The sequence below is a fragment of the Pyxicephalus adspersus genome, chromosome 6 (genome assembly GCF_032062135.1).
Source record: "Pyxicephalus adspersus chromosome 6, UCB_Pads_2.0, whole genome shotgun sequence".
Taxonomy (NCBI): Eukaryota; Metazoa; Chordata; class Amphibia; order Anura; family Pyxicephalidae; genus Pyxicephalus; species Pyxicephalus adspersus.
The window spans coordinates 44,213,204-44,231,186 of NC_092863.1; the positions used below are offsets into that span (position 1 = coordinate 44,213,204).

At 37.2% G+C, this 17,983-nt stretch overlaps 1 protein-coding gene across 1 annotated transcript in view; it reads right to left on the reverse strand.

The window, feature by feature from the left end:
- Positions 1-627: 627 nt before the first annotated feature.
- GCN1 (GCN1 activator of EIF2AK4) overlaps positions 628-17,983 on the reverse strand; it is a gene marked incomplete in the record, with an annotated part of 35,130 nt that continues 17,774 nt past the window's right edge. The window contains 34 exon segments of the mRNA XM_072415483.1: positions 628-847; positions 1,427-1,645; positions 2,107-2,214; positions 2,320-2,468; positions 2,779-2,875; positions 4,352-4,466; positions 4,588-4,781; positions 4,869-5,099; positions 5,183-5,296; positions 5,383-5,652; positions 6,306-6,449; positions 6,550-6,642; positions 7,057-7,218; positions 7,325-7,489; positions 7,574-7,789; positions 7,945-8,205; positions 8,420-8,616; positions 8,698-8,836; positions 8,927-8,995; positions 9,162-9,382; positions 9,574-9,753; positions 9,901-10,015; positions 10,112-10,233; positions 10,315-10,561; positions 10,661-10,855; positions 10,982-11,147; positions 11,889-11,959; positions 13,118-13,307; positions 15,092-15,219; positions 15,328-15,471; positions 15,847-15,927; positions 16,007-16,185; positions 16,556-16,705; positions 16,822-17,020. Of these exon segments, the coding sequence (XP_072271584.1) occupies positions 722-847; positions 1,427-1,645; positions 2,107-2,214; positions 2,320-2,468; positions 2,779-2,875; positions 4,352-4,466; positions 4,588-4,781; positions 4,869-5,099; positions 5,183-5,296; positions 5,383-5,652; positions 6,306-6,449; positions 6,550-6,642; positions 7,057-7,218; positions 7,325-7,489; positions 7,574-7,789; positions 7,945-8,205; positions 8,420-8,616; positions 8,698-8,836; positions 8,927-8,995; positions 9,162-9,382; positions 9,574-9,753; positions 9,901-10,015; positions 10,112-10,233; positions 10,315-10,561; positions 10,661-10,855; positions 10,982-11,147; positions 11,889-11,959; positions 13,118-13,307; positions 15,092-15,219; positions 15,328-15,471; positions 15,847-15,927; positions 16,007-16,185; positions 16,556-16,705; positions 16,822-17,020 (5,457 nt within the window).

Here is a 17,983-nt window from a genome sequence, read left to right on the forward strand (position 1 = left end):
TACTGAAGACACCCCACAAGACATTTAGTTCTGGAGATTCCCTGTCATGTAGCCATCACAACACAGCCTTTATCAAAGCCACTTAGGGTCTTCTGGTTGCACATTTTCCCTGCTTCCAATATGTCATCCTTAATACCGGTACAATGTACATTGAAATGGAAAATTCTTTATTAAACAGAAACAGTCAAAGACATGATCTGCAATTTATATTTAATCTTCTTAAAGACTAGTGGTCAGTATGATAATTTAATTTCAACCAATGATTTTAATTTGTAATTCTGTAAGTGTATTTTTAGCAACTCTTGAAAAGGGTGTATGTAGTGACAAAGAAACTTACATTTTCATTAAACCTTTTAGAAAGCTGGATGTTTTATTTGTCTCCATGCACTACACAATAAGTGCATATTCAGAAACAAAACAAATTTAAGGAAACCTGTAGGTGTTGCTGGTCTTCTAAAAATGCCAGCTGCTTGGCTGTTATGCTGATCCAATGGCTTTATTACTGAGCTGAACAAACAATAGAGGTAAGAAACTCAAATTTTCTTTTGAATTGCTTTACTTGCTTCATGATTGTACCAAATCTGAGACCCCAAAATACTGAAACAAAACATAGCCAGGCAACTGGAATTCTAAGAATGCAGCCTTCATATTTTAATTTAGACAGGCATACTTTATTAGATATCGAGAGGTGACACGTTGATACAACAGTTAGGATTCCCAATCACGTCAAAATGGTTTCATCAATCTGTTCATTGGAATCAGGCTGAGCTGCAATCTTCTTCAGGGACCTGCGCTGACATTCGTTTAGCATGTCTAAGCTGGCTGTGTCCAATATCTTCATCATATCCTGTGTAAAATGAGAAAAAAATGAAATTATTGATAGTATTTTAGGGCTTGCACAAATATAATAGAAAGTAACCAAAATATAGCAATAATATTACATTGCTCAACAAACAATAGTTCTTAAAATACACATAATTGTGATATGTTAAAAGTGAGCCTACACTTTGCCTATTCAAAGCAAAGTAATAGATTCAGAGCAAAGGATGAAGCTTCATAAATTATGCTTACATATCAGAGCCCTCAGAAAAACCTTAGAGCTATCTCATACATACATGCTACATACATGATAGGTTTCAGGCTTTCTCATCTGGTGTCAATTTCAAGTTTGGGAAAGCAAAGAACTTCTTTAGACACCCAGCAACGAAAGAGTCAAAGTTTCAAGCTAACTCCAAACCTGAAAATGCAACCAAACTAGATAGTGGGGTACCCAAGTGGAAGTTGAAACAATGGAGGGTTGCTGGCTTCTCAGTTAATCTGTAACTCAACTGCAGGTTTGCTCTATGTGACTTTTTATATTCAACACATAAAAAGCAGATTTTTTTTTCACACAAGTTAAGATGCACAGTTACACATTTTGACTTACCTGTAAGAGGTTAGTGCCTAGCCTCATTTTTAAAAGGTTCACTATTGCCTGGTCACTGTATGCTCGAACACTTGTGTTTTTGTCCTTAGTGTTATCTAGCAGGACCTTAAGTATTGGCTTGCTGACCTGAGGATCTAATGGAGGTAAATGATCTTTGTTGGACCACCAGATCATCTTTTCAGTTACAAGTTTAATATCACTGGAAGGGTTCTGAAGACACTGTAAGAAAACACAAAATCAGGAAAAAGTTTAGTTGTAAATGAAGATACACTTTTCCCGAGTATACAATATTACAAAAAGTACAGAGCAAGTTATTATTATGGTGTTAATCTGTACTTATTATCACAGATCTTTCTTTTTTAAGACAAGTGTGCTGTATATTATAGTCCATGCCCTTCACTGTGACTTTAGCTTACCAGCTAATATAAAGTCAGCCTAATATGAAAAAGTAAAATAAAGGCATGTAAAATAAAAAAATACTATATGTTGGATTGAGTGAAAAGCGATATAATTTTTGTCACATTTTAACTGTAATTTGTGGCTCCAGTGCAAAGAATTCTGCTGTGGATTGCTGCTATGAATCCAGGGGGCCTAATTAAATTAGCTTCACAGGCAGGTTTATTAGATTTTCTTAGATCTTTGCAGGAAGACTAAGAGAAAAGTGTAGTTTGTAAACTTACCTTTACAAACTGGGACACGAGTTTGGGTGGGAGATTTCCATTTTCAGCTTCAATATAATACTTCATGAGGTATCCCATTCCTCTGATCCCACTTACTGCAATAGGAATCTATAATATAAACACAATATAATTAGATGTCATATACACAACACTACAATATATATATGTTGAACAGAAGTCCAAAAAATACATATTCCCAAATTCCTTCCTTACCCTATCTGCTGTGGCGTTACTTAAAACTGAAGACTCAATATTACTGGAGAATTTTGGTGTGCATAACTTCTTGGATGCTGCATTAATTGCCACAGAAAGAGCCATGCTTCTTCCATGTCTAACCATCCAGTCAATTCCAGTAGCATCGGCTGCATGTGAGAAAAAAAACATCAAAAGAAAAAATTATTTCTGATTCAACAGAAATTATTATACGATTATGTTTCAGACAGGATAACTGAACATGTGTCTGTTTCAAACCATAATTTAAGAACAGACTGGATAAATATATCATAATAATAATAATAATAATAATAATAATAAAAAAGGCTAAGAAAATTTGGATTTCAGTTATGGGTGAACTGGTTTGCTACCTTTACTTGCTAGGTTAACCTAAAACTTGAAATGACAAACAAGTACTCTTGGCAAGGTACAAAGTAACTGTAATGCTGTTCTACAAACCCAAGAGATGCTGTTGTAGAACTACACAAAGTTCTTCATCAGGAAGGAAGGCACAGAGCTCTCCAAGGCAGCCAGCAGATGCCATACGCGTCACATCCTGAAATTGAAATACATTGCATGGATTTTTTTTTTTTAAACTGAATTTTTATTGAACATTTTCACATACAAAGACAACCAGGCTTATACAGCAAAACCATCTCGTAAACACAGCATACAGGGTGATAGGTACCATCCGATAATGGTACATAAAACTCTGGCGTAAGCAACAGTAAGAACAGTGGCCGTACTGTACCGGCCTATCAAACCCCATAGACTATGAAAATTTGGAAACAAAAGATAAATAAACAACAGAAAACAAGTAATGAGTCAAAAAGAAAAAACGAAGCTAAGCCGGGGAATAGGAAGGGGGGGGGGAGTGGGGGATACAAAAAAGGTGGATAGGAAGCACAGTGGCGTCTGGAACCAGCGACATATTAAACCTGTAGACTGGTATATAGTAGGCATCCCAAGGTTCGCATATCTGTTCAAATTTCACAACCCTGTTTCGGAGGAGGGCAGTGAGGTACTCCATCAGCCGTATGTCTTGAATACGAGCATACAAATCCTCCATAGAGGGGGGCAGTCTGGATTTCCATTTGGTGGAGATTAGAGTACGAGCAGCCACTAGAATATGTGTAATGAGCTGACGGGCGGACTTGGGGAGGTCCATAAGGGGCCAGCAAGTGGTGGAGCAGGTCAAGGGGAAATCGTTGTTGAGTCACGTCCCCAATTAGTGCATTGACTCTCCCCCAATAGCCCTGAATAAGGGGACAAGACCAAAAAATATATTCCAGAGTCCCATAATAGGACCCGCAGCGCCAGCAAACCGGATCTACCTCCGGAAACAGGCGGCGTAACACCGCCGGCGTATGATACCAGCGGAACAAAATCTTGTAAAGATTTTCTTTATAAAGCGTACATATTGAGCTTTTATTTGCTGCTTCCCACAGCGTGGACCATGTATCTTGCTCCAGGGCATCGCCCAAAATACTCTCCCAGGTACTCATGTATACATAAATTTACCAGATACCTCACTTGCCGATTCATTGCATGGATTTTTAAAGCTGATATAGGTAAATATAATAAATATAATAATAAAATACAACATTATTATGTCTAAAAGAATACCAATTAATATGGCCACAAAAAGATTCTCAGGTTCATGTCTTTAGTGCAGTAAACAATGACAGCAGGTTTCTGCAGACAACTTTTTCTTCAAAAATATTTTTTTAAATAACTTTTGACATACAGTACATAGTATAGAATATTATGACTACAACAGATACTACAATATAAATACAGTGATGTGTAGTTATATATTCACAAATATATGTCTATATGCATGTATCATTTCTTTAAACAACCAGTACATTAATTTATTGGTATAGATATATGAATCAGCTCCAGATAAAGAAACTAATATTGTTAATCTTGAAAGGGTATGTTGCAAGTTGCATATTTTGTAATAGCCTTTAATGATCTGAATGAATATATTGTTTGAAATAAGTTATCAATGTTTGAAAAGATAAATTACCTCATCATGTCCCAACATTCCAATCAATATGCTGACATAGTTTTTCCTTATTGTTGCATCTATCTTTCCTCCACCGCCTTGAATAATGAATCGCACAGCTTGGAGCATCGTCTCCCTATAAATAACAGACATTGAATATTTAAAACCCGCCACAGAAAAGTTTTGCAAAAATATGCAAACTACACATATGAATTCACAAGCTATGCTTTCCTATTGGTCTCTTAGATGGGAATTACCTAACACCTGAATCCTCACTTTGGCGAATGATGTTCAAAAGTTCAGTGAAGAGTGGATCCACCTTTGTGTGGATAACAATCAGCTTCCCCAAGGCATCAGCTGCCTTCAGACGCACAGCACGATTGGAGTCTTGCAAAGCTTTAGTAAATGTGGTTTGAAGTTGTGGAAGAAAAGGTTTTAATGCAATGCCAACCTAAAGCAGAAACAAATGCAAAACATCTGTAATTATGTTTTGTTTATGTAGTCATTAATTCTGTTGTAAGTATGTAGTAATATTTACCTTGCCAAGAAGAAGACTAAGGGTTTCTAGAAGGGCTACCTTCACACTCCAGGTGAACCTATCACCCAGAATACGGATTAGTGGTCCAGTGATGCCAATTACAGAAGGCTGCAAGGCTTGTGCAGAAGTCAGCTTAATGACTAGGCCGAGTGCCTTAGTAGCCTCTTCTTTCTGTTCAGGATTTCCTGTAAGAACACCTTCCCTAAGCACGGGCAAAATTGAGCTAACTCCCTGAAAATGCAAATTAACAGGTTACAAAACAATCCAACAAGAAAGCTAACGACTAAAAAATATCTATCTTAAAGGTGTTTTACCTTTTTAGGAATACAAAATCCAGGTACATTTTCTCCTTTGGCATCATTTCCTACCATGCGAATATCTCTATGCAGGTCATCAATCAATGTCAATTGGCTTGCAGCATCTAATTTCTGCAATTTAATTTTTGGCAATCAGAGGCACATAGAAGTAAATCTTTACTTTTTCTTATAAATTCTTTCAATTAAACGACACTCACTTTAGTGATAGCATTAAGGGCATCCCAGCTTTCATTCAAAACCAAACTGTTGGTGTCATTGAACAAGCGAAGGAGTCCTGACATCAGGCTGCGAAGATGTGCTGAGTAATCAGCTTTAGTCTTTGCACAGTACATGTTTAGGATAATGACAGCTGCCTGGCGCATTCCAACATCAGAACTGCGGGTTGCTTCCAATAAATCCTCAATTACAATTCTCTGTCCAGCATCATCTTCCACAGACAAAATAACAGCTTGGCAATTTGCCAATTCCTAAAGGATGAACACAAAAGCATAAAGTGACTTAAATGGAATATTCACTATAAAGCATTTGGCTCCAAAGAGAAGATAGCACACTGTTCGAACAAGAGTGTAATGATTAACGAAATTATGGAATTTGGTTAGTACTGAATTTATTATCCCATTCCACTGTTCTATAGTATGTCCTATTGCTGCTATATAAAAGATAAACTTAATAAAGGCAATTGTTTACAGTAACTGTAGTGGTCTACCTTTGGGTCCAACTATTTGCAAGTCCACCCAAGGGCAAGGGGCAGGTTATATGTGAGGCAGAAGCACTGACTGGCTAATAAAGCCTTGCACAATGTTAATTTTTCTAAATAACGGTTTTGAATTTTACTTATTACTACTGCTTTAAAATGAGGTAGAACTTTTTCTGCTTCTTTAAATGTAATGTTAATTTAAGTTAACCTTAGAACTTTATAAAGAGAGGAAAGTGACCTTCCGAAAAATAACTGACAGCACATGCTTTCTAAAATACCTGTATAAGCATAAGCAGGGCTTTCAGTATAGTGCATTTATTTGGATAACATCTTTTCTATAAAACAAATCTCCAGGAAAAAAAATTTGTTAAAAAGTTTAGGACTTGGTGCTAAATGTAGTTTAAATTTTGACGGTTTAGTTACCAGTTGTTCATTCTCTGTTCCCAGCTGTGTCTTCAATGCAGTCATCACTGCAGGTAGGATGACGTTCAGATGTCTTGTTAATGCATCACCTGCCACTGAAGAAAGGAATGCCAGGACGCGAGTGTTCACCGGAGGGCTTGTAAGCTACAAAAACAGCAATACAATAAAAGACAATGCTAACAGTCACATTACAATAGCACACCGAGTTACTTTGTAATTTTAGCAATAATGCCATTTAACATACCTTTGGAACAAGATAAGGAAGCACAACACGACTCTTCACTGCCATAACCTGTTTAAGTCCATCCAGGGCAAAATCTGACATCTCTTCATGATTCTATGGGAGGACATAAAACACTTAAGAGAATTGGCTCATATAGGCAGATACAATAGCAGGTTATAATCTTACATTTAAATCAGAAGTTTAGATCCTAACCCTTAAAACCCATCTCTGGCTTTTTTTTTAATTAATTATTCATGTCCCTCACAGTAATTTTCAGTAGGTAATTCACAGTAAGTATCCAGTCTACAGGTTTAAATGACATCAAATGTTATCTAATATAGGAGACTAAATACACGACACCCTCTATGAATTTATTGCATGATGATGCAGAGAGCAGAGCTGACTAATATTAGGTCAGTAATGAGGACTGCTGGTAGAGGATCTAAAGAGGGGGCCTCAAGGGAGGGAAGGTGAGCCTGGAGCTGGGCTTCAAGGTTTGATCTTAGTGTTAGTCATAAATATAATTACCAACTGTTCCAGTAAATATGGCAGAATGTCTTCCAATGCTTGATAACCAACAGTCGAGTGCAACTGCTCAAAGGTTTTGGCAGCTGCCTCTCTAACCTCCTCAAGGGGATCACACAAAGCTTTCCTCACTGTAGGTACTAGGGATTCTGAAAAGAACAGTACCTGAAATATAAAAATAATGCAAACAGTTCAGGCAAAAAAAATAAATACTACCAAATAATAAATGTTTAAAAAAAAAATAGTAGGTACAATGTCTTTTACTACTTACTGCATCTTTACTAGTTGACTTCATGATCTCACTTAATCCAATACACACACCCTGTCTTTCATCACTCTTATCAGACCTCAGGCCTTCCTCCAGAATCGGAATGATCTCCGGAAGAATTTTCTCCCCAAGTTTCCGGACTAGATCCCCAAGTGTTCTGGCTGCAATCTGGAAAAAGTACAAAGTCTCGTATTAGCTTGATACAGAAATGTCATTATACAGCAAAAGGAGAAATTATACTGTTCTGCTCACCGTTCTCTTGTCAGCACAAGTGCTAGCAAGAAATCCTAGCAATAAGTTAAAGACTGTTGGTAAAATCTCTCGGAGTGTGCGAGGAGTGTTTGCGACAACTATTTTCCAAACATGAAGTGAAGCTTGTCGCACCACAAGTTGTGTATCAGAACGTCCCATGTACAATCCAGCTAGCACACGGTTTCTTCTTTCAGGTCCAAGGGCAGAAATGATGGCCTAAACAAAGTTAAAATGTACAAACATGTCAAAAGTTTTCAAAATATTATGAGACAAAAAAGCACTATATCTTAGTGCTTCATGTGATCAAATACACTGTCAAATATTCAGAGTGTATGTACTATATTTCTGTATAATCATGTGTGGTGGTTTACCTTGGAGGACTGTGCAGTCCCAAAGTTGTCATCTTCAGAGGCTGTCTCTGTGGTCATCTTTCCAGTCACTCCAGATATATGAAACAGCAAGTCTCCAAGAAGTTGAACAGAGCTGAACCTTATTCTCCAAAGGTCATCAAACAGACCCTGTTCCAGCTGTGGTAAGAGAAGTGCAATGGCTGTCTCTGCATACATGGTGATGACCCTTTGGCCTGCACGTAGAGCTGTGTCACGTACAAACTCATTTTCATCTGCTAGGGCCTGCAATGAAACAGATTTAGTAAACCTCTTTGTTGTGATTTAACAGCCTTTACAGAATGTAAGCACACGTGACAACAAAAAGAAAACTGACAGCCACCTTGATTTGCCTAGGATGAGACAGTATTATTAGAAAAGAAAATGCCTGTAATATCTGCATACAAGAAAATGCACTGATATTTTGCTCCTATATCAAAGTACTAAAATAGGCAATTACCTTTAGGATACAGGGTATAATGGGACCAACATAAGGTGTAAACTTGTCCCCAAAAGTGATTGGCAAATAAATGAACATCATAATGTAACCATCGCGAACATGGGGAGCAATGTCTGGTTTGCTGGCAGTAGCTACAATTTCTGGCATTAATTTTTCTAGTTTCTCAACTCCTAAACCAGCCATGACTTCTGAAAGACCTGTAAGAAAAAAAATGGAGAATGTATACTTTTTCTACATCGTAATGATCAAAAAACTGATTTCTTTGTCATTGCTATTACCTTGTGCAGCACCAGAACGGTCAACTGAGCTGAAGTCGGATGCTAATGTATCCATCAGCCATGGCAACAAATCCTGAAAACAAGACTCCCCTGTTCCTTTCACCATAGCACCCAAAGCTTTAGCAGACACAGTACGAACCTACACAGAACAGTTTATAAAGAAAATAATTTAGGATGTTATCAGCAAGCTATTTGCATAGACTGCAGAAAATCTGGTCAAGAAGCTTACTTCAGGAACAGGGTCTATTAGAGATGCCTTAAGTCCTGGTATAATACTTGGGAGATAAGGAGCCAGGTCCTGAAAAAAAAATTTAAAGTAATGAATACTAAAGTCTTTTAATTCCATAAACTGACCTACAAAGTAAACTGAATTAACCCCCCCCCCCCCCAATTATTACTGTATAATATTTTTAATTTATATAATTACTTATAAAATCCAGTGCAACTAAAATAATGAACAATACCTTCTGGTCAGTCAGAGAGTACATGTTTCCAATAATCTGTGCAGCCATTTTCCGAGTGTCTGTGGATCTGTCCTGGAATGCCCGCTGTACAATGGGCATAATTAAGGCAAGGGATGCCGCGTCAATGAAATGAACAAACTTGGTGTCCAATAATGTTTGCAGGCACTTCTGTGTCATTCCTGAGGGGTCCGTAAGCGCATCAAGCAACACAGGACAGATTGCTTTAAAATAAACCAACATCAAAGTTAGTTTTATGAAGGATGACCGTATATCCAAGGAACAGAGAAATGTGCACAGCTCCAAGTGTATTACATTTAATATCACACGAAAATATTAAACCTTGGAATGGTAAGTAACTTCACTATTATTTTTATCAAATATGATACTGTATTACAGTTCAACTTGAACTCACCCAGGATCTCCGGATTCCGAATTACAGAACCAATCTGACGAAGGGCCTGCTGTCCAGCTTTTTGCACTTTTACATGGGAATCTGTAAGCACTTCAGTGAGCTTGGGCACAATACTAGGGAGACAGGAGGATAGCTGTTTTGGTGCACAGTAAGCCATAGCTCCCAACAGCTCTACTGATCCTGCAAAGACAATGTGATGGGGACATCATTATTCAGAGATTAGTGACTCAATCTGACATATAAAAATTCCATTTAACAATGACAGATGGCTGATGAAAACCCACGGAGTCTGACACAGCCAGCAGTCAAATACATATATAGAATTACCCGCTTTAGTTCTCCAGGATTCCTCCTCAAGAGCTACCAGAAGGGATGGCAATACAAGCTTTACACCATGAGCACTGAGATTACTCATTACTGCCTTGGCACATTCATCTGCTGCCTAAAATAAACAGGATATTCAAGAGAATCAATCAGACTCTGCTTTCAGTTTTTATGCATCCTGTAAGACATACATGTTCCTGTAAGATCAACTTACCTCTCGCACATATTGGTTTCCATCACCAAAGCACAACAAAAGATGGGGTAATACATGAACTACGTATGGTTCAAATAACTTTCCTAGCATATTACAGAGCATCTCAAAGGCGAAGAGGGCCCCTAGAAAAAGAGGGAGAATGTCAGTTTTGGATGCCAAACATGACAACCCCTGTGGTAAGTAAATACAGTAACACTGGTTACCTTCTCTACGTCGGAAATTCTTTTTATCCTGGATTGCTTCTGTCAAGGTGGTCATAATCTCCTGCTGTTTCAGGGAAAGGATTCCCAATCCCTTTACTAACCCAGCCAACCCATAGGCAGCTCCTTTTCGTTCTGCATATTTATCAGACTCTAGAAGAAGGGCCATTAGCTTTTGGATCATACTACTGGCATCATCCTTAATTGCTGGCACCAGAGGAGGCAGACAGCCGGCAACTGATTCCTGAACCTGTGAGACAGTAATGAAAAGTCATAAGTACTCTGATCTATAAATACTGCTCTAAAGGTAAAACTAATCAGAATGTAAATGTAATATAAGAAATAACACCTGTTGTGATGGTGTTGAGAGAGCTGCTATAAGTTTGCCCACAATAGGTTTAACTTTAGGATCACTTTTGTCTAAATGCTTGGCCAAGGAGCCCATGAGAATGACAACACTCTGACGAACAGCATCGTAGTTTGCATCGTTTGGTGCATTCTTCAGGAATTCTTCAAACACTGGTAGTAAAGAGCCAACACAGTCCTGAAATGTAGAAATATTATTCAACAGTAAGTTCAAGAATGAAACCATTTCTGTAGAAATTTGAAGCCAAACAGATGAACTAATTAATGTATTATATACTATATATTTATGAAAGACTGCTATCACCTTTCCATGTGTGTTCAGTGCAGACAAAGCAGCATCCAGCATACATTTTCTGACATCAGGGTGACGATCATTAAGGGCATCAGGAACAAAGAACTGAAAAAGTGGTTTAACTTGGGAGCTGTCCAGATACTGCGCAAGCTGGTTCAATGCCAAAGCTACTCCACACCTTTGAAAATGCAAATTGATTAAATCTTTTTATTTTTACCTCACACTCAAAGTAAATAAAAAACTCACATTCACACATAACCTATAATTCAACTGTAGCAGCACACAAAACATTTGGTTTAAGTTTAGACTTTAAAGTCAAAGGAGGATTGGAACCTCAAAACTGTCACTAGGACAGGAAGTAAGGGAGAGCTCCCCACTGGTGATGTTGACAGAAATAAAAAAAATAAGCATGTGTATATTAAGTGTTTACTTTTGTTTCCCTAAACAATTCGGTATTATGTAGATGTTTCTAATATAACTGAGCACTAGCTAACATAATGAATTACAGGAGCACTAAAATTAATATGGGAGAATAACTAATTAAATGTGAACAAATCGCTCTTAGGTTAAAGTACTGTCCTCTTGGAGGGAACCATTTTCTATACAATCAGCAAATATTCTGTGGGGGTTATTGCTACAACACAGCTAGCTTGCTATGATATAGTGATCTATATGAAGGTGCTCACAGACACCACGGTATTGCTGAGTAACATGCAGGTATGTGGAAACACCAATATGTCTCTAATCTTAGATATTATAAACTAAACTAATGATATATAGATGCATATTAACCCTATTCTCTTTAAAAATCTCTTACACCTTCACTCCTGCTTACTTATGGCAAACCGTTTGATTGATTGATTGATATGGAAATCATAAATGCACCAATATCATGGTGTGTATATGCAGTTGACAATACCTTGCTTCAAATTGGTCTGGTGGAGATTCTGATATCACTCTTCCCAAACCATCAAGAACAGGTGGTGGTCTCTAAAGAAAAAAAACAAAAACAAAAATACATAATATTAAGAAAAAACTACCACCAAGAAGATGTAGGTTGTAGGTCCTGAATCTGGGCACTAGACCTATTAGAAATGCCACTACATTAGGATCTCTCAGAACCCCTAATAGAACATTGCCAGATGAAAACTATTATTAACTATCATTAAACAGACTTCTACAAACAGAAATTAGGTTCAATTAGAAAAAAAATGTTTCGACACACACAGAAAAGACTAATATTTTCTTTTGTCAAGATAATTCTGTCTGCCCACCAGCACCCTGCTCTGAAATGGTACACCGAAATGCACTTGAGCAGCAGTCCTTGCAAATTTCTGTTTTGGAACAAAGTTACTACTGTAGAACCTGAAGATTGATGAAGACTCCAAAAACTCAGGTGAAGATAATGGGAAAAATCACCAACAGTGGAGGGAAGCACACACACAGCAGAACTGGAGGAATTCCTTTTGGTAAGTAAGTGACAAAATGTGCAAGTATGCTGTTCAAAAATGCAGACTATAGAAAAAATCTCATGGTTTAGTGCTTTATTTACACTGGGTCAAGTTATGACTGACAATTTCCCAATTATAATAATGACCAAAGGAAAGGATAGATACAACGTTGTGAAGCCATGACAGTCATTTGTTGGACCAATATTCATTTCTCTTCTTGCTGTATCAAAGGAAAATATGAGTATGAACTCCAGCTATAGCATTTTGTTGAGCCAGTAATGAAGGGTCAACTATCAGGATGTAGACATATAGTAGTATTTTATTATGAAGCTACCTTAAGAACCTGAACTGTTCTTAAGCTAGGGAGAATATTATAAGCTAGTTTTTTGTAGAATAAAAAGGGCAAAGCAGTAAAAGAAAATTTATACAGAAATGAGAGTGTTGGCACAAAGTGGAGACCCAACCTTTTGAGTAACTGGATTTCAGTGGTCTTTCACTTAAACTTTAGCCCTAATATAGGTTTTAGATGATTTAAAGGTTTTCAACTAAAGCAGTGTACCAATAAAACATTTACTTTTCTTCTGCTGAAATCAAACATGCCCACACACCATTTGCTATCACAGTTTAAATTAAGTATATATTATACCTTTCCTAAATTCGAGTGTACAAGTTGTTTCCCCCTAAAACAGTTACTTACATAAAGCTTTTCATGATACAGCTCCACCAGTTTTTTCAGGACATCTGTGGCTTGATTTTGATATTCTGCCACTGCATGAGAGAGAGCCTCGGCCCCTGCTTGTCTCACTGCTTCTTCATGATGAATAACATCTTTAATGAGCAAAGAACATAGCTCTGGTTGCAATTCCAGGCCAAGCGATTCCCAAAACCTGTGTTAATACATATAATAAAAAAAGCCAAAACAAAAAAAGCAATCAGAATATTTCCTGAAATATCGAAATATCGTTCATAGAAGTGCTTTGCTAAGCTGTCACATTTTTGATAGTCTCAAAGCCTAGACTTCTCACTAAAAATTAGGCCAATGCCTCACCATCATTAGGCTAGTAGTGGGCAGTAGAAGCTGGTGGATGGGCTTTGTTTTGAATGATAGTTGGTATCTAGCCTTGCAATTATGCAGAACTAATACAATTGCTTTAATTGCAAAACAGACTTCAAAATTAAAGCTAAATTGTCTAAACTGCAGAATGCAGGTGTCAATTTGGGATTTACACTTTAATAAATGCTTCTACCTGTGTGTCTACACTAAACCACTTACCAACTAAACATGAATAAAATATTTCATTTCTCAGATGCAAAATATACTATTTTGGGAAAGACCATAAAAAATTCATATAATAATGTAAATCATATTATAATTTATTGTTGTAATTTTCTGTAAAATGTTGCAAAACATTATGTATATGTATTTTAATGTATACGTATATGTATTATAAACGACTGAAAAACGCCTGCTTAACATTTTTTTACAAAATGCCGAGATAATACAAAATTAAATGAAGTAATTTTGCACCAAACGGAGGAGTGAACTACTCTCCAAGTTTGTTGAACCAGGAAAAAAACAGTCACAATTAGAAGAGGAACTGATCACATACACAAGTATTTAGAAGTCATGTAAGACAAAGTGGTGAACATGACCCCACAAATCTTATGTAATCAGATCCATTTGCAAGGCAACAGAATGAAACTGAAGCTCTCTTTGCAACTGAAGACACCACAGGTGCTAGACAAAACTCTTTTACAGGTACACCAAGGCAAAAAAGAACATCTACTGATCGACCCGACCATTCATATCATTAGTTAAAGTTAACACATGAATGCATTTATTATATCAGCCTGGTAATACAATCTCAATGTGTACAAGGAATAAAAATAGAACATAGGTGGAAACTAACAAGGACAGCAAATAACAACTTATAAACACTGCAGCAAATATGGCAGTTATTGAACATAGTACCTAAATTCTCTGAACAATAAAGATAAAAAAGCTGCCTCCACTCATGAAATATCGGTAGTGCAGAACTGGATTTTCAGTTGGCTTAGTACCTTAAAGAACAGACAGACAGAACCAGCTCCTGAGGAAGAGAGGTTCTTTTTTCCTTTCTGTGTTCCTAGCAGCAAAATTGTTTGGAAATTTCAGACTTAGAACAAAAAGTAACATTACTGCCTGCTGAAAAAGGCAAGATGTGAGGGTGGAGGTGTTCATATATATCCTAGTGGTTATGCAATTTTTTTATTATTACACAGTATTTATATAGCATCAACATATTACTTAGCACTTTACAAAGTCCAAATGCATGTCACTAGCCTTCCCTCGAAGGGGCTCACAGTTTAATGTCCCTACCATAGTCATATGTCTTTACTACTCTAAGATCAATTTAGGGGGGAAGTCAAATACCCTAACTGCATGGTTTTTGGAATGTAGGAGGAAATCAGAGTACCTAGAGGAAACCCACGCAAATACAGGAAGAACCTGCAAACTTCATGCAGATAGTGTCCTAGCCAAGATGCGAGCTTGGAACTCGCGTTGCAAAGGCCAGACTGCTAACCTCTGAGCCACCGTGCTCAGCCCTACTTTTTACATATCACACAGATCATTTTCCGGCATTATCCTGCTTTTTTTAGAAAAATAATAAAAGGGAAAATAACATCTTACCCTTCAGCTTGTCTTTTGATTTCAGCTTCCACATCAAATTTTACGACCCAAAGTCTGTGCAACAAGGCCAATCCATTCTTATCATCAGTATCCGGCGTTGGCAACACCATCTTAAGTTCCATTAGTCCCTAAAAGAAGATGTTTATAAAAATGAATGGATGTTGTCACCCAGGAATTATGGGAGATTAAATTCAGAACTATAAAGGCGATTAAAAGCTTGCTGTATGATGACTTACCCGCAAAGCAGAATCACGAACATTAGAGCATGATGACTGCAGAGCTTGGAGTAAAACATCAATTTCTTCCTGCTCTGCATATGTGCAGCCTTCTCCTCCTCCACTGGTTGTGCATAAAGATGTAAGCGCATTGGAAGCCAGAATCTGCAAATAATAAAGATTACTACAGACTTAAGGACACTGGCTCTTTATTCATTCATTAGGATACAAAAGACACCTTCATTTGCATCCAAAAATGTTCTGTTGTATGGCTATTCTGGCTGATTGATAGAAATAAAAAAGCTTTAAGGAGGATCTGTCACTGTTGAAATATGAATCAATCACTAAGGTGCAAAGTTTGCATTTTTTATTAGGCCGTTTAAGAACTGCAGCTGAAAGCTGTTTAGCAAATTGTTTAATTGCCTCTTAGACAGGGCATACTCTCTCCCCAATGACCAAAATAATATTAAAAATGCATCTTAGTCCAAAGCTATTTTTATGAACACACAACCAAACTAATATTAGATGGCATGTACTCACCTGCAATCTTGGACTGGCTGTTCCTATCACTTTAGTCAACAAGAGTAGCATATCTGTACGAGGTAGTAGCTCTGGACCGTTCTATAAAGAAAATACCAGATTTTGGTAGGGTGCTCTGACCAAGGGATGTCAAGCAGTTTAATGAACAAACTATACTAACCTCATCAATAAGCTCAGTCTCTGCCTTGGAGGATCTCAGCTGGGAATGAACAGTAATTATCTGTAAGGCCTGCACCAACATCTCTTCAGTTTCTTTACTGTTATTGCTCATTTCCATTAATACCATTTTCAATAGGGGGAAGACAAAGGAAAATGCTGGGGCCGATAAAAGAGAAGTTCCTGTGTCCAAAAGATACACACATAACTAAAACAGAAATAATTCATGCATGGTGTATACATTTAGACGTTTGTAAAAGTATAATACATATCACCCCATAAATTAGACAAAATAATGTGAATGTCTGGATTCAGCAATAATTAACTGCAAACTTTATTTTAGGATGTAAAAAGTTTTTTTTACCAGCCTATATATACACACAACCACAATTCCAAACAATGTGTATTCCATCACATAATTTCCTATATATTGAGCAATCCTACATAGATAAAACTCCTCCAAATTTTTATTGCTTCCTAAAGACAGTAAAAAATATATTGTGTAAGGATCTTAGGTACATCCAATTATCCATTTAAATATTGCATTTGTTACCTGGGTCTTCCTGGCGTTTGGGCACTGTGTAAGAATGCAAGAGATTTATTGCTCTCTTCACAGCTACTGGCAGCTCTTCCTGACACCAGGCAACATCCAGGTTACATTCTGGCTTTAACAAGCGAAGAGTTATGTAAGCAGCCAAATTTCCTATGGTATAAAAACAGACATTACTGCCAATTTTAGAAGAGAAAAGGAGGGATTTATCAAAACAACATCATTTAAAAAAAACTGTACTGTGAATCATAAAAAATAAGGATGTTTACCAAACGATTTCAAATGAGCTGGCATGACACAAGCAGCAAACTGCACAAATGGAACATAAATCCGGGCAGCAGCCAATGGGGACTTCAATAACGGCATAAAGCAGCTGGTCAGAACAGGAATGTGCTGAGAAAGACCAGGAGGGCTCTGCAGTATTATACAGTCTAGAAGTCTAATACGGTTATCCAATTCTGTGTCCAGCTAAAGGAAAAGAAAGAAGATCGAGTAGTTTAAAATGGTGGAACAAAAAATTGTATAAAAACAAAGATTGCAAATGTAAGGCAGTGTTCAAACTATTTTTATTATCGTTTATATACATATGTTAAAGTGTATATTTGTAGCATGTTTATTTCCCTAGTGGTTGAACTTGATGGTCTTTTTTTCAACCTAACTAAGTAACTATGCAAACCACCACACTGCCCTGTTGCTTAAAGTAGATTTTGTTTTTTGCTAACAGGTAGGTTTTTAATGCAGAAGAGGCTTCAAATGTGTTTTCCTGCAATGACTGCTAGCCATTCTTACCTAATTGTGGCCTGGGAGCTGCACATGTTCAGCTTAGTGGATAATCTTAAATGCATATCATAAAAAGGTGTTGGTACAAAAAACAAAACCTAACATCAACTCTGTCCAGAAAATACAAAAGAATGAGGACTTTGAACCAATAGGAAGATTGTGGGCAGATGGCAACGACTACAATAAAGCAAACTGCTCAGTGCCAGAAGCCAAAGAAAATACTGAGTACTTATGGGTATGAAGAAACATGTGACTCTGCTAACCAGCATTGTCACAAAGAAGTACGTAGCTCTGTATGAGCTATAACTTTATTGATTTGGAACTTAAACAAGGCTTTGCCTTGTCTGGTTGCCTAATGGGGAGGCAGGGGACCAAAAACAAGGTACATGTGCTGCAGGGAAAATCTGCATTAAAGCAAATTATGTTTTTCTATATAAGAGCAATGTTCAGATTCACTTTAAACTAATATTCAAAACATTACTGTAGACCTAGATTGTGCTTGAAATGTTCTATAAAAGTTCTACCTGTCTGATTTGACATAGATTTGGCTTTATTACTGTGTTTCCCCGAAAATAAGACCTAGCATTTTCCCCCCAACCTGCCCTAATATAAGACCTACCCCGAAAATAAGACCTAGTAGAAAAAAAAAAA